The 26,017-nt window shown below is 30.9% G+C and overlaps 2 protein-coding genes across 5 annotated transcripts; both read left to right on the plus strand.

Annotated features, from left to right (window-relative positions):
• The first annotated feature begins 257 nt into the window (after positions 1-257).
• LOC111037037 (sodium/hydrogen exchanger 9B2-like) lies at positions 258-9,609 on the plus strand. 2 transcript variants are annotated; one of them, XM_022319396.1, is made up of 8 exons: positions 258-367; positions 2,497-3,025; positions 4,865-5,050; positions 6,197-6,372; positions 6,830-6,984; positions 7,587-7,964; positions 8,960-9,061; positions 9,189-9,609. In XM_022319396.1, exons 2-8 carry the CDS (start codon positions 2,604-2,606, stop codon positions 9,360-9,362), a joined length of 1,593 nt encoding a protein of 530 aa, XP_022175088.1. In that variant the 5' UTR covers positions 258-367; positions 2,497-2,603; the 3' UTR covers positions 9,363-9,609. The 2 variants fall into 2 exon arrangements, with proteins under 2 accessions (XP_022175088.1, XP_022175093.1); XM_022319401.1 differs by lacking the exon at positions 258-367 and adding an exon at positions 446-605.
• A 1,735-nt stretch (positions 9,610-11,344) lies between these two features.
• LOC111036953 (sodium/hydrogen exchanger 9B2-like) lies at positions 11,345-25,379 on the plus strand. Of its 3 annotated transcripts, XM_022319286.1 has the most exons (9): positions 11,345-11,590; positions 17,117-17,254; positions 18,977-19,408; positions 20,151-20,336; positions 22,097-22,272; positions 22,609-22,769; positions 23,399-23,785; positions 24,481-24,582; positions 25,030-25,203. In XM_022319286.1, exons 3-9 carry the CDS (start codon positions 18,984-18,986, stop codon positions 25,201-25,203), a joined length of 1,611 nt encoding a protein of 536 aa, XP_022174978.1. In that variant the 5' UTR covers positions 11,345-11,590; positions 17,117-17,254; positions 18,977-18,983. The 3 variants fall into 3 exon arrangements, with proteins under 3 accessions (XP_022174978.1, XP_022174970.1, XP_022174985.1); XM_022319278.1 differs by lacking the exon at positions 17,117-17,254; XM_022319293.1 differs by lacking the exons at positions 11,345-11,590; positions 17,117-17,254 and having other exon boundaries at positions 18,984-19,408; positions 25,030-25,379.
• The last annotated feature ends 638 nt before the right edge of the window (positions 25,380-26,017 follow it).

Raw genomic sequence — 26,017 nt, forward strand, 5'->3', positions numbered from 1 at the left:
AGAAGTCTATAAATGAACACACGACGAGTATTATTTTCGGCATACCCTATGTAAACGTACTTCTACGACAGTGATAATAATAATAATAATAATAATAATAATAGTCATTACATTTAACTGTTTGGGAACGAAAATATGTTACCGGCGCGCATCGTATTATTATAAAAATAAAAATAATATTATGCTATCCGGAAACACCACGTGCACGAGGCGCCTTGGATCCTCCCCCCGATCATTGGACCCGTTTTTTGGTTTGGTTAGGTGCCCTGAGCGACAGACAGACCGGTTTTTCGTGTCGGCACAGCCAAGTACGACGACGTCGTGATATCCATCATATAGTTGTATACGTCACGGCAGCGGCGGCGGCGTAAGTACAGTTATTTTATTATGCTTTTCAGTTTTCATCATTTTTTAATTTTTTTTTTTCATTTATAAATGATATTATCATTTTTTGTAATGCATGGATTAAAATTCAACGTTCTTCAAATACAATTGTCTCGTTAATCACAATATTATCCAATATTTTATAATAATTGATATTTAACTACATAACGGCCGTTCGTATCACACTCTTCGATATTTAGTTGATTGATCATCTTGTTAGTGTACGTAATTTTTTTGCTTTTCTTTTATTAGTATTTATTATATCTGTAATTGCAATATTATAACGTGAATACGGACGGACAATTACACTTTTATTTGGAGATTATATTTTTCGCACCACTTTTAGTCCTTGGAAATTACACATACTAATTTTGGTAATCTGCGTCAGCCTTACAATTTTAGATATTGACATTTATCTGATAAATTTATAGAACTCCTATCAGTTAGGTACAACACATAAAACGTGAATAAATAATATGAACTATTATTAATTAGAACAATACATTTGACAATGAACAATATAATATTTCTGATTCTTACATAAGGTTCTTATTTTATTATTTACTACAATAATTTATTTAAGTTGGCTCAAATTACAACTTTTATAAGTACAAGATTGTGCAGATTACATAATACCCTTTTATATCTAGTTCTATTGTCATTTATGTGGAGTAAATAATGTTTTTATTTTTTTAATTTCGTTATTTTTTTTTTCAAATTACCAACATATTTTTATTTTGTTAGATTAATTATTAAAGGTACATAAAAAATATATTTTACTTTTTAGTTAAAAAAAACTACTAAGTATTGTAGTGAGGATACTATAGTACTGGGATGTATGTGGATTTTAAAGTGGTCTCTATTTATGATTCAATATTTGTAATTATTGATCGAGTAATCCATAAAGACAACAAAGTCGTATATAATATTATAATAAGTAGTATGCCATAAGTACTATATATTTTTCCACTGCAAGCAAAATTGATGTGTTTTTTTGGTATAGTGAAGATGAAAAAGTAGCAAGCAGCATTTTATAAGGAATTTAACTTTTCTTTTTTTTATTTATATAAATATAATAACCTAACCAATACATATACAAAATAGGGAGTAGTTAGTATGACATTTTTGACTATCTGAAGTACTCCAGAAAATATATACACCTTTTTTTCTCAAACATTCGATTACAATTTACAATATAATATCAATAAAATAAATAAATTATGCATTATACATAATAGTAATAAATCATGCATTTATAGGTATATCTTGCAGACCATGTACATTATTCGCTAACATTCCTAGCTAATATAACATGTTTTAATTTATATCATTAAAGTACCTACTATTTTAAATTAGTTAATATAATATTTTATTATTTTATTAAAATTAAGGAAATATATAACGTTGAATAATATATAATTTAAAATGTAACGCTGCCGATCAATACTCTTCGATACACTTAGCCAAGAAGGTGTACGTTTTATCACGAACTTTCAATTATTATAATTTAAATAATATTTCAATGGGAATAATATGGTCTCTATTACAGGCTTTCAACTTTTTTAAAAAAAAGCTTAATTGTTACTGATAGCATTTAGCATAGTTTATTGTTTTAACCTATATAAATTGAAGTTTGAACTATGTAGTTAAATTGTAATTATACACATGATGTGTTTTAATCATAGTATTTTAAACGTTAATAAAGTGAAAGGAATTTTGTATGTTTTAATAATCCCGCATATTTTTGATTCGAATTAGATTAGCGATTTGTGTTTTTTTCTTTATTTTCAGTAGAACAACGCTTAGATTTATGAACTAGTAACTGCAACATACAGAGATTTAGTTTTAATATACATTTTATTTAACATATTTTGATTTTTGTTCGGGATTAGTTTCATAAAACATAATTCAAATTATATGGACACTATACCATTGATTATATTCAGAACTATTTACGAGTGAGTTGGCATTAACATCACGTAAATTTCAGATCAGGACAATTTACACAATTCAATAAACCTATAGCTAGATAAAAATAGAATTGATGAAAAAAAGTTCAATATTTCATCTATTCAAATATCAATCAAGATTTTTTAATTATTTTTTTTTTAGTGGATAATTTTCAAGTATAACAACACAGATACAGAAACTTCAAATTACACACAAAGCGGAGTGACCAACTCATCGGGTAGACGTCGTACCGGACAGGTGCAGTAAAGATGCGAGGCAGCTCTGAGTTGGCGGACCCGCCGGACGAGCAACCACTGCAGCTGCAACAGCTCGGCGACGGCGACGGACTGCAGCGGCGGCCGGACCACAGCGGCGATGTGGCCGCCATGGCGTGGTGCGACGCCCGGCTGCCGGCCACCGCGGCCAACGTCGCGGCTGCGGTCGTCGGGGTGGCCATAGCGTGGTCACTGCTGTACGTGAACGTGCAGTCGGCAGAGCTGATGACCGTACCCGGCGGCAGTCTGTCGTCCATATTCATGCTGTACGTTACCGGTACGGTGGCCGGCAAGCTCATCTACGAGATCGTGGGACTGCCCCCGCGGTTCGGCATGCTGTTGGCCGGCATCGCACTCCAGAACGCCGGTTTGTACACCGTCAGCGGATGGTGTTCACATCTGGTATCCTTCATCAGGTGACCGAATTATTGTTAAAAATACTTTTAAAAAGCATTTCAATGTTTCTGACAGAATTGAGTTGTTGGACTTATAATTTCGAAAATAAACACGGGTTATGAAACAAAATAGATACAAAACGAATAAATTACTTTTAGAAATACTATCTTCACATATTTATTATGCTGTTACGTCTTGTTAGAGTAGATTTAAGTAGGTACCTACTAATAATAGTAGTAGGTAGGTACTTATGAAGTAGGTTCTAATTTTAATTTGCAATTTGGAGTTTGAAATACAAAAACCTTAAAAATAGTCTAGGTGTCTGTATCTACCAAATAAATAAATAAATAATAATAATTTAATATCTACATATTTTAAATTACAAAAAATTATATAAATATTTTACTAGTACAATTATTATTTTTGTTCATAGTCGGTATTATATTTTAAGCATTTTTAATGACGTTTTGTGAAAATATAAAATTTTGAATTATAAATATTTTTCAAGACTAATTCTAAATATTTTAAAAGTGGTTTCATCTCCCATATCAGCACCAGCTATAGTTCTTGAGTAATAACGAGCTAATATAGAAAAACGGTTTCAGGCGGCCCACGGGATATACCTACATGTTGAATATTGACATCATATCTCCCAAATATCCACATTTCATTAAAAAAAAGATAGTTTTATCAATGTCATACCGTTGTTATTGTTTCAATACCTCACTAGTTTATATTAACAAAAAACAAAAATAATGAATTCTCGCGTCCTTATGTGAGTAAATTATATTTTGGACAGTCTTTACATTATAAAAATGCCAAGCCGCATAGATAAAGTTTTTCTCATTATCAAAATTTGGTTGAGCTACCGAGAAAACTATTTCCGTAAGTTGATCGCATGCAAAACTATTTTCTTGGATAAATTACGAGTGGTGTGGGCGTGTGATGTTCCCTTAAAAGGACATCGAATCCGCATTATTGTGTTGTCTTGGTCTTTCTAACTTATATCTTAGAAGATTTTACTCTGTTATTTTAATATTATAGTGAATTTACTTACTATCAAATTGTTACGTAAGAATTAAACAAATTTATAATACTTGAATTTTGAAGAAAATAATGATGAGCATTTTCAAATTTACAAAAAAAAAACTTTTTAAAAAGCTCATAACTTACTTCAAATTTAAAATATTAAAAACTCTACACTGATCCTTGAATATAATATCTTAGCATTTCATTGTAAGTAAATTCACTCTAAAATTAGAAATACCAGGGTGGAATGGATTCTACTGAATGTAAAATTAACTATGAATATTATGATATGAAATTGAGATAGTAATACGGAGTCAACACAAGTTGATACGACGTCCTCTTAAAATTAAGATGAGATAAATATAGTGCCTCTCAGATAACGGTAAAAAGGTTATGGTGCATCCGTCTAGCCGCTATAGAAGGGGTTTGTGGTGGTAAGATGAACAATATAAGGAAATATTAAAAATTGTTTTTCAGAAAAATTTCGTTTTATTTTATTTGATAACTGAATACCACTGCCTTTTCAATTCAAAAATACACTTATATATTAGGCCCAACTTGTTAAATTGCAGTAATACAATAAAACAATCATTCAATTTCTATTTTGAATTCACATTTGATTATTTATTCACACATATTAACGGATTCATACTTTTTTTTATCATAGTTCGTTCAAATTAATGGGATCTACTAATCATTAAATTAAACATTTTGATTTTTTTCGGTAAATATAATCGACACAGATACAGAGTACGGTCAGGTGTACACTGATCCACTCCTATTTGCCCATAAACGCCTAGTGTGCCGGTTTTTAATCATTTCGTTTCCAGAGAAGTCTCACTGGCCGTGACATTGATCAACGGTGGACTGGAGCTGGATGCCAATCAGTTGCGTCGACTCAGAGGCGTCGTGGCCCGACTCACGTTGTTGCCGTGCTTAGCCGAAGCCGCCACTGTGGGGGTAGCCGCACATCTAATTTTGCCCGGATTCTCGTGGCAGTGGAGTCTGATTCTCGGGTGAGTACTGGCACATATATCACTATTAATCGTAATCATAGTGTTGTCCTTCAATATAATATTATGTAGGATCGCATTTTCGGTTTCTTAATTTCTGCGCATATGTATCATCGTAGACTGCAACGTGAAGTTATGCGCTTCAAACGTGATGTACGTCATATAAGTAACACGTCTTCTAGTTGTTCAGAGTATTTCATTTAGAACGAAGGACTTAAACTTATTTCTACTTTATTGGAAAACTTATTTTGAACAAAAAATCACATATTCTGTCAAGTTCACATACATTTTTGTTTACCGAACCTGTATAGGTTGTCCCTAGTGGCCATCATTAATGTATAATATAATAATTTCACATTACACTACCAAAGTTGCACCTGGCCCCTGTAAAAAATATGATTACGTTTCTATGGTAATCTCTAAAAAACGGTTTCAAAGATGAATTCCCGTTAAACCTATCTATAGTTCATTATTTTTTCACGCACCTGAAAAATATGTATTCTTATGTTTCTAAACATAAGTTTAGAACACCTTATACCCGGTTGTGTCAGTCCGTTAGCGACCAATGCATGGTCGAAGTTATTGTATATAGTTATGATTATTTGTATTAATATATTTAAATTGTATTTAAAATTATAGTGTGTTGCATTGTATTAAAATAAACGTTTGGAAACTAGGAATTTAGTACGCTCGCAGAGTAATTTTTCTTATCATGTATTTTTATTCAAAATTTTCTTTTTAAGTTTTTTAATTATGACTGAACAGTAAGTTTTCATATACTTTTTTTCAAGCTGCATATTTCATTTAAATTAATCAGATTTTGGGTTGGAAGTATTATCGATGTATCCGAGAAGCCATAAACTTCCTAGAACAAACTGCCAGAATTATTTTCTACATTATTGTTAGTGCCGATACATTCATATTATTTTTATATAATATATATTATATTATGCACTTCAGTGTAAATTATGTTTTAAAAATTCCTTATTACTATTTGTAGTTTTTCACATCTATTTAGACATCCTAATGTAATTATATTATTTTATTTTGCATTAGGTACTATTCAATAATACTGATATAATAGTAAATAACATATTATTATGTTGGTCGAAAATTACCTTTTATTAATTGCAATTTGTGTTTTTAAAGGTTCACACTGTCTGCCGTTAGTCCGGCCATATTAGTGCCGGGCCTATTCCAACTGAAACGTTTGGGCTATGGTGAAGTAAAAGGTGTTAACACTTTGTTGATTGCCGCTTCGAGCTTAGATAATATTGTGTCAATCTGCGCATTTCGGATAATATTAGGAGTCCTATTTCAGACTGGTAAGTAAACAATGAGTGACATTAAAATAAAATTAACACAATGAGTAAAGTTAACGTCATCCAACGATGACCGATATTATTCAACTTATCAGCTTATCACGAGCACATACTACATACTGTATATTATTATAGTAATTTATTTTTGCAGTTAAAAATTAATTTTGATTTGTATAGTTTCATATTTAAATTGTAAATATACAAGCCTATCCGTTTAATTTAAAACTATAAAATGTAAAAAAACATTTAACATACATTTCAACTGATTTTCATAGTAATACATTTTCAATAAACAGAGGTACAATTAAATCTGGAAGTTAAGCAAGTAAAACTATGTGTTAAAAATACATGGTTGTATCAACAAGTCGCTTATAATTAGTTTTATTACATTTTTATTCAAACCATTAATTTCAATATTTTGCTGTATACTACTATAGTGAATTTATTACTATTATATCAGGTAGTCTGACGAGTAAAATAATTCAAGGACTCATTGACGTATCAGTGGGAACCGTGTTGGGAGTCGTGTGGGGTTTCTTTTTGATTTTTGTGCCTCCATCGCCATGGGCTAAGATATACAAAAATCAAAAAATCGAAAACACCGACAAATCACAAGTAAATAATTTATATATTTACAAACATGAAAAGCCTTTTAATTTTAAAACATTTTACATAATAATTATTGCTATTTCCATTTTTATTAATAAATACAAACTCATTCAAAATTAATTTTATATATTTACTTGTATTAACTTGTATTATTTTAGTATACACCTAAACCTAACTTAATACTAATATATTTTTTTTATAGATTTTAAGATTTATACTTAAACTACAGTTGTAGTTAGCAACAAAATGTTCTAAATTGAATTTGAATACTTTAAGTTTACCTGTAGTATGGGTAGGTTTTATAGACATATTCTAGTCATTCAAACTGAATTAGCACAGTTTTATGATATCATAAAAGAACGATGGACCAAATACCATTAGTCATTATCCAGTTCTCAATTTACAAATTGTTTTCGATTATTACTGTATGAATATTATTTTTTGAATAATATATGGTGAAATATTTGATTTCTTTTAGATATACCCATGAATCGAAGGTGTGGTCATAAAGCATGATGGCCTAATAAATTTATATCGATACGATGTTTATAATGTAATATCTATAACTGCATAATCACATGATGTCCTGTTTGTGTATTCCAAAACAGCGGTTGGACCGATCGATAACAGCTAAAAGGTCGTTCCTGCTAGGCGCTGGCGGATTTCTAGCGATGACCGGCAGCCGGTGGTGCGGTTATCCTGTGGCCGGTCCATTGGCGTGCATCATATCGGCATTCGTGGCTGGTACCGGATGGAGATGGAGATTGAAAATGCAAAACCACAATAACTCTGCGATTTCGGTGGACGAAAATAGCGATGACGAGGACCAGTGCCGAGGAAAACCGGTCGAAAAGGTTTTCGAATACGCATGGACCGGTCTCCAACCGTCCGTCTTCGCGTTTTTAGGCACCGACATCAAATTCGAGCTGCTCAAGAGCTTCGACATGGTCTTAGTCGGATTACTTGTGCTCACGTTAGGAATCGCAGTACGCATATATAATTAATTAATTTGCTTATTATTACTCATACTCAAATTATATGATGGTATTGTGGAGTCAAATGATATTACGATTAATATATATATTTTTCTACTTATAAGTTATAAGTATCTAGATATAGATTACGATATCGTCAGTGTTTGATTATAACTTCCATTTGAAAATTCAAGAAATAAAAATTATAATAAAACACTCATATTATCTTTATTCACTGGCAGAGCATTTCGTAAATTAAATATAATAATATTAGGGTACCGGTCGCCAATTTGAAGGGACATTGTGTTCGAAAGTTCATGTTGTTGAAAAATCGTGTTTTCAAAAAGCCGTTCAAAAATATATTTGTTGGAATTTAAAAATGAAATTGGGAATCTAATTGAAATATTGGACGTAGAACGTGGTTGGATGTCTCACATAGAAGACCGGTTTTTCATGCACATATATATGTATAATATACCTAATATATTATATACTATATAGTCATATTCATATAATTTCATCATTCAGTTATTGTTATATTATAGTATCGATAACTGATAAGTATTGTAGATACAACAATATGTAATATGAAAAATATCCCGTACATACCAATATAGATGGTGAACATAATTACATTATGGTCTTAGTAGGTACAGACGTTCAGTATAAAGTACAGTGTACAACACTTAATTGTGTTGCTGAGCAAACTACGTGCTTTTAAAAATAAACATCAACATTTTAAATGTTATTCATGGTAGTGTGGTAGGCAAAAATAAAATAGTACCTTTCATACACCCTAATATTAGAATATTCAGGAAACTGAATTTAAACCAATTTGAAAACATTTCGATGTCATAACTAACTTTTTTGTACTCGTATTTATCAAGTTGTTTAAGATTTTTAAGACTGTTTTAGTATTAAAATATAACTCAAATCAATAATATTAAAAATCTATGCTTCATTTAATAAAAAATAAACTATTGAAAAAATCATAATATTTGTTTTAGGTTCGTATGATTGTTACTACGTGTTCGGTATTGGGCTCGGGATTCAGTCGTAAGGAAATAATATTCGTCAATATTTCTTGGCTTCCCAAGGCTACCATACAGGTAAGTGGTCACGTGTCAACCAAAAGTACTAGGTATCTATACTATCTGCGAACAATGTTGTTTTTAGAAATCCAATGTTTTTTTAATAATTCATTCATTTTTCGTTCTCATTTTTTTTTTTTTGCAGGCTATTCTAGCTCCGTTTGCATTAAATATAGCGAGAGAATTGGGAACGCCAGAAGACGCCGAATGTGGAACTCGACTGGTGACCATTGCCGTGATCTCCATTTTATTAACTGCACCCATAGGGGCGATCGGCATAAAACTTTTCGGTCCCAGACTGTTGCCCAGAGCCAATTGACTATGATAGGTACAAGTAGAGACAGCCGTGTAATAGTCATATTTTTTCATTCTTACATTTAATCAATTGGATTTAATTATTTTGAGATATTGACACGTTTGCACAAATGTATAGTGTTTTTAATCATTTAGATTATATTCTACACATTTTGAAATGTCTGTTGTATACGTTTTATTATTGTCATATAATTATTTGCTTGTATGAGGCGTCAGCTTAGCTACACAATAAATCATCTTTCATCACCTTATTACCCGAACAGATTAATTACAAAAAATATACCGTTGTGCAAGAGTATCACATCATATTATCATCTACTTCGAGGACGGCATTTGTTTTTTTAGCCAAACTTATTTTAACGATACCTATCAGAAACTTTTCAACGTGGGTGGCACGTGCAAACTATAATAATATGACAGTGTATTATATGTCAAACAAAATATTTGCGGTCCATGGGTTGGTCACACAACTTAACAGATCATTAAAACCGTCGTTCTGACAAACTTTGATGCCATTCGCCAGTCCAATCTGGAGAGGTGTTCGTTGAACATTTCTTTGCAGGTCACCGTGAACCGAAACCAATATCACTCCGATAACGGTTTTCGTTTGATATTTTTGTTAGTAAATATATAGCAAAGGGCTTCAAATTAACTTCAAAAATATTTATTTAGCGCAATCGTAAAAAAAAGGCAAAGGTGATACAAATTTGTTTTATGTTACAAACAATTAAAATCTGTACTTTTATGTTGCATATTTATGTATATACAGATGTTTTGGGTTTTTGAAACATATTCAGGTTTATTCCTATATTTTTAAGCCTTTTTAACAAACATTTTTTATAATAACATTTATTATCAAAACGAGATTTCTTATCACTCAATTTAAACACACCCGCAATACCGCAGAAGAATATATGCCAAATTAATTAACATATCAATTAAGTTTATCAATCAATAAATATATTTGACTATTTCTTAATCAATCAAAATAAATGTTCGTTTCCTTTAGATAAAAAAAATATTTTTATGTATTTAGCATTATTATGAAATTTATTTAAATTTAGTGCTTACCGAATAGTAGGTATTTTCTTATTACAAATGGCAGACATTCATCTTGTTAAAATGTATTAATAATTACCTTTAAAAAAATGGAAGTGGATATTTTAGGTGTTTTAAGTGCTTACTTGATTGCATATTTAGTAAGTTTATTTTTGGTTATAAATCCTCTGCCATAGTCGTTATATTATATAAATTAGTGACCGAACCACCGTGTGTGTTTGAGAAGGACCTGCATTATGATTATTGTTTATTTATTCATCGAAGCAGACTTCAAAAGAAAAAAACATAACATCGAGGTAAAAATGGCAAATTGTGATAAGTGCTATTAATAGTCTATATGTAACAACAATATTCAACAATCAATTAATATCGGGTGATATTGAAAGTCAGCTTCGATTAAAGAAAAAAATATTATTGAAATGGTTTCCTAAATATTTTAGTTGGTAACCACGTAACATCACGACTATATATGTTGGTACTACGAGACGAACACGAGGAAATATATATTATATATCTGGTCTGGGTACCATGCAATAAGTAATGACTTGTTTATTCGCTTAACAAAAATAATACATACCTACATAATATAATGTGTATGCATTCACGAATAATGTAAAACCGCTAAAACCAGTAATCTTCACGTTTCGCTCGCGGTCGGAAAATATATGAATATATGATACGACATTATAATGACACACGATGTAGTACTATGTTATTACACAGTCTATTTTCGGAATCGGTTCACAGAATTCTATTCCAAAACACGTTGATCTATTATCCGTGCGAGCATGTAAACATTGCAAAATAAAAATAATTAATATATTCGCAAAATTCCGATGATTTACTCGTATCATATAATGTATCTAACCTGTGTGGTAGGGTCAACCACGTGATAATATGTAAAAAAAACCATAACTTATTCTTTTTAGGCAGCGATACTCGTTAGTCTGCGTTAGCTGATCACATCGGCAACATGATCCGCTACACCGCTGCAATTCAATCGCGTATTTATTGCAGTCATAATAAGTGTTGTTCAAATGCGTATTTTTAACCTTAGTGCCTGCAGTTATATTGCAATATTGAACTAACACGTGTTGCAATTTTTCGGTTTGAATTAAAAAAAAAAAATCACAAATCCGAAAGTCCATTACAAAAAATATCATTATTTACCGAGTAAGTATACCTATTCAACAAACATTCCATAACATAATATGAATCATGTATGATAATATTATATACCTACTGAAGTAATTGTCTTCATCTATTATGTCTATATATAGATATTTTATTATAATAAATTGTGATGTTTACAGACAATATCGATATTGATACATAGGGTATATGTAAAACCGATTATAAAACACATAAATTGGATGCCTTCATTTCCGATACATTATACATCGATCAGATGAATAGATATAATTTAGTTGTCCCCGAATTCGTAACACAACATTTTCGTTATTTAGTTCAACAAATAATTAACTTTGACAATGATATTTTATAATATTGGTATTGTGTTAATATCTAGCTCGAGCTTATATTAAAATATAATATAATATAATAATAACAAATTCAAATAATGGTTCCAAATAATAGTTAAGTAGTAAATTTTGACTGAACACTTAAAGTGTATTTTTTTTTTTATAATACGTTGTTTAAGCCTTGGCACATAGACATAACTAGATACCTAGTTTATATATCTATGCTTGTTTGTAATAATGTTTGTTTATTTAAATTTAAAATATCCATTAATTTCCATGTAATTTGTCAAGGACACCAATAATTTATTACGAATAAAAAAATATGAAATACCCAGGTACATTTTTAAGGTACAGCGGAATTTTAATCAATTGAACAAACATCAATACTTAGAAATAATTTTTCTCAAATGTTTACTCGATAAAGTTTCTTAATGTAGATTTGAACTTTACCAGCGAATATTAAGTCAAATTTTAAAACAATAAATATCAATAAAAAATTGTTTGAAGTTCAGTGAGCCATATTCTTATGTATTTGAAGATTTTAATAAATTTATATTATTTTTTTACCAGTAAATAAGCTCCATTCTGAAAACCAACTTTCATTTTTTTTGTTTGTACAAAAATGTATAATCTCTCACTTCAAACGAATTTGTAAACACACTTTTATACGCCCATATTATTATGATTATATATTACTATTACTATTACTATTACTATGTATTATATATTTTATAATTGTTTTTTGAAATGTACAGTAATTATAACTTTACCTATATTTATCTATATTTTAAATCGAAAAGTAGTATGTATTATACATATTTTACTTGTATGAAAATAACGATGCTTTCGTAAATAATATTCAAACTGTTTGACACATTGTAAGTACAATGTATAAACGAATAATGTTGGTACAAAGTAATCCAAGTATAAACCATTCCTTCAACGACAATCGCCTTTCATATTAATATTTGTATAATTATATATAATATTACAAGCTCTTCGTATACACACCATTCTTGGATAATATCCAATTTTTTTCATGTCTATGCAGTTGTCTAAATTAACCGTTCAATCCGAACGTTCTACAGCCACGTATACTAAAACTTACTGAAGTAAGGTCACTATAAACGAAAAACTCGTTTTTGTTGCTTGTTGAAGACTGGCAAAGATTACAATATTTTTTATAATACGTATTGTATGCGTACAATGATTCAATGTAAAATCGTTATTACTTACCATATGTTTATCGTCGAACCATCTATAATGTATCTAATCCATCCATGCAAATAGTATTACTATAAATAAACGTTTTGTCATGAATTTTGAATCAATCTTTGTAGGCTTAAACATATTATTATTACTGGAAGATTGCGTTAATGAATATGATTATACGCGTTTTGGGATAATTATCTACTATAAAAACATCAAGTACCTAACGTTGAACAGAAAATTAAAGAAAATATAATTTTGTTACTTGGAATTTCAGTTGACATTTTCTTGCTTCAATAAAGAGAACAGGTATCGATTTTACCAAAAATCTTAAGATGAATTTAATATTTATAAAATGTGATAGAGTCTATCCATAAAACGAGGATTTACTTGTATAACAGAGTATAATAATTGTTTTAATTATAATTTTAATTTTTCTGTACAAAATGTATTCCAAATAGTTCAAAAAAATAAATCAAAAATGCAATGTAAATTCCGTGCTTAATAATTCCAAATCATATCAGTATGTTCACGATATGAGGTACCACTTAAAATGTTAGCTCTATGACCTTGTATTGAAATGGGGTTTTAGGGAGGTGATGGAGAGTACGTAAATACACATTTTCAGGTGACTTTCAAATTTGTACCGCTCTCGGTACGCGCATGTACAATACCACTTACTTTTTTTTATGGCAAGTCCAATTTCTTTCTACAGACTATGGTAAAGTAATTTTTTTTAAACAATTTTTGTATAAAAAGTTTTTTTTTAATTATAAAATTGGCAATGTTACAGTATGATCTAATTTAATGTTTACGAACAATCTGGTTTTAACAAGATTGTAACAATGTTAATTTTATAATCACGCTATCGCCAATATTTTTTAATTTGCTATTTGTACATTTTGTCAATCCTACCGATGTACCTGATAACGCGATAAGACTTTTAAAAACTGATTTGAATTCGTTTATATGTCTACTTGAGATCGGTTTAGCCACATTTAAAGATAAGTACCTATTTAATTTAATTTTCTAAAAATCAACATTTAAATGTTCGTAAGTTTTAAATATTCAAACAACAATTACTGGAGTTGTGGAATAAAACGTTAAATAAGTGGCCTGCTTGATCCCAAGCAGACATATCAATGAATTCAAATCAGTTTTCAGAAGTCGTATCGCGTAGCTGGTCCATCGATATGATTGACAAAAGATTGGAACATTTTGGTTGAAATAATTGTCCTTTTGCAATGCTCTTAAAATCAAATCAAATTCATAAATATTATTATACTTGATCATGCTGGAACTTTGCCAATTTTAAATTTAAAAACAAAGTATATAGGTATAAAAATTGTTTGTACAAAATTACTTTACCCGCTATAGAAAATAATTGGACTTGCCCTAAAAAAAAGTAATAATGCGCATGCGCGTACCGAGAAGGATACAAATTTGAAATTTACCTAAAAATGTGGACTTGGGTTCTCCTCCCTATCACCTCCTGAAAACCTCATTTCAATCCAAGGTCATCCAATTGAAATATTATATGGTAGATATCTCATATCGTTAACACATCGTATTTCAAAAAGTCCTTTATTCTTATGGAAACAATTTTAAAACGATTTAATGGAAGACAAAGTATTATATTACCATACGTCATCTTAAATATTTAAAATATGTTATAATATTGTTGCATTATCGTTCGAAAAGTTTGGAAACCTGCAAGTCAAACTGGAGATTTATATTGTGACTTTTTATACGACAAAAGCGAATTTCATTTTCAAGTCCAATTCTAATATAGAAAACAAGGAGTGAATAATAGGTATATACGAGTATTACGCTATAACAAAAAATACCTACTCTGCGTGCAAGAGTATACTGTTAAGTATAATGACGGGATGTCGGGATGAATATGCTGTGGCTGGCTTGTGCGCGAGTCGATAATGACACGGAAAAAAGTATATTATAATAGCGATATACATGAAAATAAAAATATTCAAATGTCCCGATGTAATTCAAATCATTTTACACTTAAAGTTTACGACCGGCCACACTCGGTAATATATTATATTGTGTGCATATCGTGTATAGTTTACCGACCCGCGGGGTCTTGGAAAACAAAAGCCCGGCGTACAGAATGCGAAAACCGTTTTACATTCGTCGGAAGGATATTATAATATGTATGTATATATATATATACGAGTGGGAATTGACGAGTGTCGTCGAGGAGTTAAATTGTTAAATCGCTGGTGTGCGCGAGTGTTGCGTAATGGTCGATTACTTTAGAAACGCGCGGGGGAGGAAAGGAATGAACGTGTAATTGTTTCTGTTCGTCGAAAAGGTTGATAAAAAAAAAAAAAAACGAAAAAGCTAGAAAAAACCGAGCAGAAAAAAACGTGTATGCGTGAGTGTGCAAAAGAGTGAGAGAGATAAACGTATATAAGCGTTCCGCACACATATTATACATGTATAAAAAGCGAAAAAAAGAAAAAGAGCTTCGATCCAATCGTGATTCCGTTAGCGTTTTGTCTATTTCGTTATTCTTTTATTTCGCTCGTTTATATAAATGTGTGTGTGTGTGTGTGTGTGTGTGTGTGTACTTAGTTCGTTCTGGGTTTTTTTTTCGGGTCGTTTGTTTTCCGACTGGAGTAGATGTTGCACGGGACTGTATATATATATATACATGTACTCGCGTCGTCTGGGCATCCCACCCCTGCCTCACACCCGCGCACGATGCCCACCAATTCCGTCGGCCGTATAATGTCATTAGGTATGCAATAGCAGTTGCGCGGGACGAGAAAAGAAAACCTCCCCGAATGATCGTAAGAAGGTGATGACTTGTTCGCGGGATGTCTTTTGCACGGGGTCTCCCGGACCGAACGAAATAGGGGACGAGTGGACCGAGCGGACCCGGAGGGGGTGGGGGTTGAACACGATTGTACGCTAAACTTATGTAAATTAGTGAGCACTCGACGGCGTGTATATACAATCGAGGCGAAGAGCTTCTTATTGTCGTACAGTCAGTGCGGCCGAATCGTTAGCTTTTTATTCACCGTTCCGTTTTTGCATGTACTCTACACGCTACACGCAGCCATGACTTTCCGTTTAATAGGATTTTTTTTTCACCCTCTCCCCACTTCTCCCTAAAACTACACTCTGTTCCGTACAACAATAATACGTACACCCGTAAAAGGAACTTTTCAATTTTTTTTTATTTCGTTTTTTTTTTTTTTTTGTATTGTTTTACTCACGAATTTTCTCATCTCCAAACCAGCTACGGCCGAGTGTTTTGAATCGGACCATCAACAAACTGCACTCGTACTTATACTTCGGGCTGTTGCATATTGTACGACGTTCGAATAGTACAACGTAATATAGCCACAAAGTACATTTTTCGCTTAAGGCCATATGAATAATAATATTATTTTACAAGCAATATGCGCAACGCCGATTTATAAGTATTACACAATATTATAAATTTATAATATATTAGACGGCCGGTGGGTAGGTAATAAATGTTGAAAATATAAATTATGATATAGACATATTATTATTGTTGTCACCTATGTATCTGAACCATATTGGTGTTGGATTATGGAAGTTTATTCAGTTGTATATTCGGCAGGTAGACTTATAGTAATTTTGTATTTTATTTAACTCAAAAACTAAAAATCCAAAAAACGTATTATAATATGATATGATAGATATTGCTTGTATACACTAAGTTTAATTCAAACTAAAATAAACCATATATTTTTTAAGTAAGTTAAATAATAAAGTAAAAAAATATTTTTCCTGTATCAATAGCGATGGACGTTAAAACTTGTTCTGCGAGTATTAATGCAAAAGACCAGAACAAATTTTTAAAAGCAATATTTATAGTTAAAGCCGCTTTTATTTTTATTGTTTGTTTTTTAAGTAGAAAAAAGCCGAATTTACCTGTTAAAAACTTGAATTAATTCCAATCTAAATACATAAAAACGTTTTACTTAAATATTTATACCTGTTTTTTTTCTAGATAGTTTCCCAGAAGATAAAACTTTAAAAAGTTTATTTAGTCAACTTTTTTAAACTCGTTTTATTACAGTTCAAGGGTTTTATAATATCGTTTTTATTTCCGAAACGTTCCGCTCAAAAACACAAAAAATTCAAACAGGTAATAATAATAGCATTATAAGAATTATATCGGTGTGCACGTTAGACGCATTTTTTCCGGCTGTAACAGCCATACTCAAACTGCGGCTTACTAAACTTTTTTATGTAGTTCAAAAAAACTTAAAACTTAAAACCAAAAATCATACTTATTTATAATTTACTCTAAGCATTATATAGCAATAAATCATAATATAGTATTGTATTTTTAATTGTTTTATTTTTATTCTATGAGAATCATCTCCCCTTAAGTTCCCTTAATATTACTATATGTTCCAGCTCCTCGTGTATTAATATAGTAAACATATATTGTGGACAATGCAAAAGAAATAAATGGTTTATTATTTGTATTAAAAAAAAACGATTTGTAAAACATTTAAATTAATAGGCTTGAGTTGTACACAATCGTGTCTTAGAGACCACTCCCCAAATCTGTCATAGTTTACATTAAGACTACGATCTACTTGTATGTGTTGTCCTAGTCTCAGCCAAACACACCACATAGAAAATAGAATAGAATATTAGATAGATTGAGACATATTGTAAACTTTAATTAAGTAATCATATTGTCTGTAATCCCTCATTAGTTTTGAATGTTATTTGAATTGTTAATCGATTTATGGACCATTTTATATTTTTTATTTAACATACTCAAAATTTACCACATTGGTAACTTTTTAAAAGTGAAAATACAACATTTCAGCATTAAGTATGACACACGTAAACAGGATTGTGCTTAATAGGTAAACGTCATAATTGTATGTTTAATTCGATAGATTACATCGAATAGAGTCCATAGATTAATAAGAATAGATTATAATATTATTTTATTTTAGTATAAAATATAAATTCTAATGGAGTTTTAACTGATAATATTATGTATATTATGCATGTTAAATAAATGACAAGTCGGTAAATAGCATGTCCGTTTCTAATATTCATGTAATAAATTGTGTTTATTGACTTACAAATGTAAACATGCGAAATGGTGAAATAACAATATAAAGTAAATACACGTGATTCTAATTCCGATAAAAATCATCAATAGTTCAAAATTTCACCATCACTTCTAGGTTAAAGGAAAATTATTCAAAAGAAATTTTTTTTAAATTAAATAATTTTAAGAATAGTTAAAAATGTGATATTTTATCACTTCAAACGAGGCATAACTAAATCTGCTTTAAAATATGCAAGAGAGTTTATCATAATCAATTTGAAGATACGTTGGAATAACGATGAAGTACAGGGCACAAGGTTTTAGAGTACACTTAACTCAAATCCGGTATCCGATAAAAGTACCAAACAAATATAAAATTTCGAATATTATATCTAATAGAGTCATAGAGATGAAAAAAATATTTGTATAACTTCAATAAACGAAAAATATACAAATTAATAACTTCTATTTCGTTTTGTATATACATATAGTTATATAATATGTTAAAATAGTTTAACAGTATTATAGTCGTCTCGGTTTGTAAGGTTTATAATAAATTGTTTACGTTTTAATACAGATAACGATAATAATTTATTATTTATTTAAGAATAATTATTGATGTTTTAATATTAACCTCAACAAAAGGAGTACGGACTTATAATTCTTGATAGTATTAACTAATAATGACCTTAAAAAAATGTCCATTTTTTACTATGATTGATAGAACTCAATTTTAATTTAATAAAATTACAAGTATATTAACGACTTGGGATGACTTTTGGCCAACAGAACTGCGATGGGTGACAGGAACGGTTCAAAATTCGGTTCGGAACTGCATCACAATCAGGATGACGCCCGAGTGCAGTTCACGGACAGTAACAGTGCAGCAGGTGTCAGTGGCGGCGACGCTTTGGCATCCGCAAGCTGTTGCGACAACCGACTGCCAGCCACCGCGGCCAACCTCGTGGCCGCTATCCTGGCAGTGGTCATCGCGTGGACGCTGTTGTACGTGAACATTTCGCCTGAGCTGATGGCCATGCCTGGTGGTAGTCTAGCGTCCATATTCGTGCTGTACGTGACAGGCACGGTGGCCGGGTGGCTCATCACCAAAGTCGGTGGTCTGCCTCCACTACTTGGCATGATGTTGGCCGGTATCGCTCTCCAGAATTCCGGTCTATACAACGTTACCGGTTGGTGTTTCCATTTGGTGTCCACAATGAGGTGAGCTGCCTCGCGTCTCGACTGACGAACGCTACTTATGTTCTACGAATATATTTTAAATTTCCAGGGAGATATCACTTCGCTTCGCACCCCTAAAAATTATAATTGAAGAATCGGGAAAAGCCAAAAATCGTACGTCTGTGTTTCTATTTTAAAATCATTTTATCGGGTAAATCTTTGATTACCTCTAGTCGTTATTTCTACCCTTATAGATTTCTATAAGGTGGATCACACAGGAATTTAATTTTGGCTCGCGAAAATCGAATGTTTGGAAATAACCTATAGGGTTATCGGTTACAGAAATAAAACAGAGATTTATAAACCGATTTATACAAACATGAAAATTAGTTTATAATAGTTTAGTAGGTAGATAGCTTAAATCACGTTGAAAAATATTACATATTTACAAGTGTTATATGTCTATATCCAATTCCAATGAGCTCACCAAGTGAACGAGACACGGACGCCAATTTTCCGTAGCATTTATAGCACCGTATTTTATATTTGTTCATTTTTTTACCATGTTAAGTAGTTTTATATTGCTGATATAGCTTGTATCATATAAATATTCATTCATAAAATATTAAGTAGGCGCATATAGTGCAACTCATATTCTATACATCTTGTAAAAGCTAAATTAAGTTAATTTATACTGTACATCTCAGAGTGCTTGGGGGTAAGGACCTTCGGCTCCATATAGTTAAATAGAAAAAAGTACAACTGACTGTTTGGTGTTATACAGAGAAGCCGCACTCACTGTCATATTGATCAAAGGTGGCCTGGAGTTGAACGCCGGCCAGTTGCGCCGGCTCAGCGGTGTAGTGGCCAGGCTCACGGTGTTGCCATGCGTGGCCGAAGCTGTGGCCGCGGGTGTGGCAGCCCATTTTATTTTACCCGATTTCTCGTTGGTTTGGGGCCTGACGCTTGGGTAAGTACCTAGTTCATTAGAATATTATAATCATAATAATAATAATAATAATAATAATAATAATTTCATTGAATTGGCTTAAGAGAAGATAGAATTTTTGTTTTTAGCTTGGTTTTTAGCACTGAGGTAAAAGTGGAAATAGTGTTTAAGTACTAGCCTAAAAAACATTTATTCACCGATTGCACTAGAATTATAATTTAAGCAAACTAAACAGTAGAGAATGATGAAAAAAACAAATATCAAAAACAAATGGATAAATTAATTGGTAGAATAGAATAAAATAATTGAATACCAAAATACATAATATTATATCATATAAAATTAATAAAGTATAGCTGTTCCCTGTAATCAATAGCAATTAATAATGCAATGAGCATGATGAGAGGCACAGAGAGAGTTAATTATAGTTGGTTTGTTTTTGATTTTAGTAACCATAGTTTGATGTTTTTTTTAAGGCTATGATGTTATAAGTTATAACTAGCAACTGTATAACGCACTTCATTAGGTTATGATGATATTTATGATATGCTATTATGACTTGTGAGGTAGGAGTATACAATATAAAGTAGATACGGAATTCTGTCGAATTCAGTAGTTAAAGCGAGAAAAATTTAGAGGGGGAGGGGGCTACAGACACCAACATTTGAGAAGTGTTCCGAAATTCTTCTTCCAAAGTCTATAATAAACCAAACTGTTTTAAAAAACTCACTAAGTATAAACCTTCATCATTTATTTTCTTTATTTACCTTTGTTAATATGTGTATCCAATGTACGTGTTATCAGGTTATTTACTTGGGCAACCGGGTGTATCTATCTATATATCAATTATCTATACTTAGACACAGCGTTTAATATGGCGACGGACTAAGATATAAAGTCCCTGAATGCACACTACTACATTAGGCGACTAATAATCGCATGATTCCCTATATTCAGAAACGTGGATATTTTCGAGCGAAATATAATATTATGTTTAAATTCGGCTATTGATCACCTAGTGTGAAAGTGTGTAAGTTATTAAAATTAACACACAATATAAATTTCTTGTTAAGCGTTCTCCCAGAATTTGGAGAACTTAATTAAGGAGGACGCAAAATCTTTCCAGAAATAAGAATGGGGACTCCACCCCCCTTCCCCCCCCCACTTTGACCACTGGTCGAATTCAGAATATAAATGAATATAAATGATTAGAGGATATTTTTAAAAAACAAATGCCGAAACTAATTGCTTTATCAACGAAGTATATAAAATCAACTAAAATAATTTGACGTATACGCCTATGAAGTTTAGGGTTCTCATCCGAAGTACAAAAAATACTGATTTATCTCGTGTCCTCGGTATCATCGTCCGATTTTTTTTAACTTTCCCTCTTATTTGTCTTGTGTGTTTTTCCAATCAGTACCTACCCTTAGGCTCCTTAATTTGAAAATTGAAGTTGTTTTTAATTTCTAACTTTTCAATAATTGTGTTCAGATTTTATTTGCTTTTCTTCTTAAATTGTTAGTGCTGTAGAATAATATGTCCTTATTATATTATGACTATTATATAATCTTAATTAACTTATGCTATTTTACTTCGTGTAATGCGTGTCTGGATTCGTGCCGGTTAAATATTAATGTAAATACATTTTGCATTCAATTTTCCATTCATAAAAGTACTGGATAGAACTTTTGGTTATTTTTAAAACCTCCAAAATGTGTTGATTGAAAATATGTTATTTCTGTTTTCTTCACTAAAAATGTTTGTTTATCTATTTTAAGATTTACCTTATCAGCCGTCAGTCCGGCAGTATTAGTTCCTAGTCTGTTCCGACTAAAACGCGTAGGGTACGGTGAAGTAAAAGGTATTAACACGCTGTTGATTGCTGCTTCAAGTTTGGACGACGCTGTATCCATCAGCGCTTTTGGTATTTTATTAGGAGTCCTATTCTCAAACGGTATGTATACTCTAATATAAATTTGTTTTTTTTTTAAATCCTACGTACATTCACCATTTAATAACATTATTCTGAGCAATACGTCATTATCGATGTACTAAATTAGAATATAATTATATATATTTTATTTCTTAATATCAATATCGATGTAATATTTTTTTAATCTTTGTTCTCAAACCAAAAGTATTTTTATGGTTAGAGTTTTAATTTTTAGTGATTTCTTAATATTGACATGATTGTACTTACATTTTCAAAAAGTTTCATGATAGTATAAAATAATTAAATAAATATAATTTTGATTACCTATAATTTAGGTTATTTGTATATGATTAATAGGTAGCTTGACCAGTAAGATAATACAAGGACCAATCGACGTGGCAATTGGAACCATGGTGGGACTTATATGGGGTTGCATTTTGATTTTTGTGCCTCCATCACCATGGGCCATGATATATAATACACGAGAAAAGAAAGTTCAAAATACAACAAAATCTGAAGTAAATTTATTATTCTGAAATAATTTGTTGACCTCGTTAACCACAATGGTCATACCAAAAATAGATAAAATAATAGTTTTATTCTTAGATCATATACAATCATCATACCACATATATATTGTATAATATGATCTAAAGTTTTATATTACAAAAACGTAACATTTTGTGTATGTGTGTGTGAAGTTTCCCTCTTCCACCACCCTGGTAAAATCTACCTTAACATTGTCAGTTATAACTTAAATCAGTTATTTAATAGTAAGTCCACTCCCGGAATCTATTGGGACTTTAACCAACGTTCTGCCCTGTTTGATTGAAATCGAATTTCAAATTTTCACAATAATTCACAATTAGGTACTTACGATTAATGGGCTATTACTTAAATTTTATTCACGGAGAAGGAGGAGTATTCACATACGTCTAATTCTGTTAAACGAAAATCAATTCTGTTTAAGCCATCATAATTTTATATTATGATCATTTTTTTTAATTTTCTCGATCATCCATCCTTCATTTCCGAGTACCTGTCTTTCCGTAATGGTTCAATACTGACATTATAATCATAGTCAATGTACATAAAATAAATAATCGATGTAGTACCTAACCTGTGTTTTTGTTGCCGGAACATATAGATAGAAAATTCCATTACGGCAAAAAGGTCATTTCTACTGGGCGCGGGAGGGTTCTTGGCTGTGACCGGAAGTCAGTGGTGTGGATATCCGGGAGCAGGACCTCTGGCATGCATCATATCAGCTTTCGTCGCGGCGACTGGTTGGAGGAAACGGACAGCGGAACATAGACGCAACAACCCAGTGATCTCGGATGACAGAGTGAACCGAGAAGATGTCGAGGAAATCGAGGAGGACGGTGAGCTTGCAGTCGTACAGGTGTTCGAACACGCTTGGACATGTCTGCAGCCTGTGCTGTTCGCGTTCATAGGCACCGACCTCAAGTTTGAACTGCTGAAACGTGGTGACATGATCTTCCTCGGACTAATCGTACTCGGGTTCGGACTTGTGGTATGTGATGACGTGTGTGCATCGAATATTGCAAATTTGTTTACACAATGTTTCTTTGTACTGCTCGTATGTGATTATGACTTAAGAATGGATGGTTTTTAGTTTTTATATTAAGGCACACAAGTGCACATACACATTTTAAAAAAAAATTGTATAATGCGTGATAATTAGTACGGCTATTTACGCTCGATCAAATAGTAGCACTTACTTGGATGAAATATATTTTGTTATAATAAGTAGTGAGTATTTTGAAATGCATTTAGTCACAAGACAAAATTATTCATTTTTTTTATTCATGCTTTCTTTCACAAGCTGTTTATTTTATTGCATTAAAATAATTTTTTTTATTTTCATTCTTATTTTAAATGAGTTCGTCTCATAAAACGTATAAGAAAATTAATTTTAAAAAAAATCCCTTAAAAGATCTGGACCCATACATAAAATAAACATTAGTAAAAAAAAATTTTCTCCTGGAAAAGTAGTGTCCCTTTACATAAAAACTATCTATTGTTTAATAATATAATCTTTAACCTTATGGTATCAAATAAGTACCTAAAAACTCTAATGAAAAAAAATATCACATAATATCGTAGTACCTATTTATAAATACTTACATTCATAACTCTGCTCAGAATCTTAACTAATATAAATCAATATTATATTTTGTTTTGTTTTGTATGTATTATCGTTTTTAGATTCGTTTAATGGTCACCACTTGTTCAGTGGTCGGTTCAGGATTCAGTCGAAAAGAAATACTATTCATTAATATCGCATGGCTTCCAAAAGCTACAGTACAGGTAACTTAAATCAAACTACATTATTTTTATTTATTTATATACGCCCGAAAATTAAGTTATTAAGGTTATTAATTAGGATATTTGATTTGAAATTTAAGTAATTTATAAACACATCATTAAACCTTCTACTTTTTGAAAGCGATTTAAAACATATAATATTTATAACGACTTTGCTCTGCTAAATTACCACGGGCACCGATATAATTCTATTATTTTAGTATCGTTTGGAAAATAACTTAATGGTTCGTTAAACATTCCACATATTATGTAGTCCTTATCAGTCACTGGCATTGTGAAATTTGTGTTTTCTGAGAAAAAATTCGTCTGTAGTATAACCATACTGACCTTAACATTTATAGAAGCACTAGGACAACCAATGATTGGATATATTTTGACAGATTTATTCAAAAAATATGATTGATTATTGTTTTTTTCTTTTTTTTGCAGGCTGCTTTAGCACCGGTGGCTTTGGACATCGCAAGGAATTTGGGTACAGCAGAAGACGTAGAGTGTGCAACTAGACTGGTAACAATAGCTGTGATTTCTATTTTGCTGACGGCGCCCGTAGGCGCATTTGGCATACAGTTATTTGGTCCTAGACTGTTGCCCAGAAACAGTTAACTATGACAATTCCTTAAACCACTTCACACACACAGTCAATTTAATAGTACCCCAACATATTCGATAATGATACGAATGTATTAATACAAAAGTTGTAGTAAACCAAAACTATTTCACAAAACAATTTAACTACAGCAACTCATTAGACATTAGAACTTTCGTTTAATTGTACATTAAAGTCACATTAAAGTATTAAACATCCCATTTAAGATGAATATGAACAAAACTATTATATACCTACTGCAAACTGTACTTAAAATTTTCAACGTTGTGAAAAAAAATAAGTGTATTTTTTGTTTAATTTGTGTATGAAAACAAAACGAAAAAATAACCATATATCTATGTATTAAATAATTATAGCATAAATTAAGTTGTATAAGAAGTATTCTATTTTATTTTATTTTTCATTCATAAATATCTATAATCTGAAATCTGAAATATCTGATAATCTATTTTAAACTTCGTTTATAAAATTAGTTTTTAAATTAAGCGATTTATTCATCATTACATAATAATGTAATACATAAGTATTTTATGATAATATAAAATACTAATAATATGAATATAAAATAATATATTGATTTATTTTTGTAATTTTAAATGTTGTATAATTAGTAATTACTAAATTAGTATAACTAATAACCAACCACAAGTTAAATTTTTATTAAAATGTTTAAAGTTTGATTGTAAAATAATAATATAGGGTTTTTTATTTTTAAATAATCTTTTATTTTAAGTTTTTTTTGGAATAATTATGTGCTAATTTTTGGCATACTTGGAGTAACACATAAAAAATATTACTATACAATTTTAT

The sequence above is a fragment of the Myzus persicae genome, unplaced genomic scaffold (assembly GCF_001856785.1).
Source record: "Myzus persicae strain clone G006 unplaced genomic scaffold, MPER_G0061.0, whole genome shotgun sequence".
NCBI classification, from domain to species: Eukaryota; Metazoa; Arthropoda; class Insecta; order Hemiptera; family Aphididae; genus Myzus; species Myzus persicae.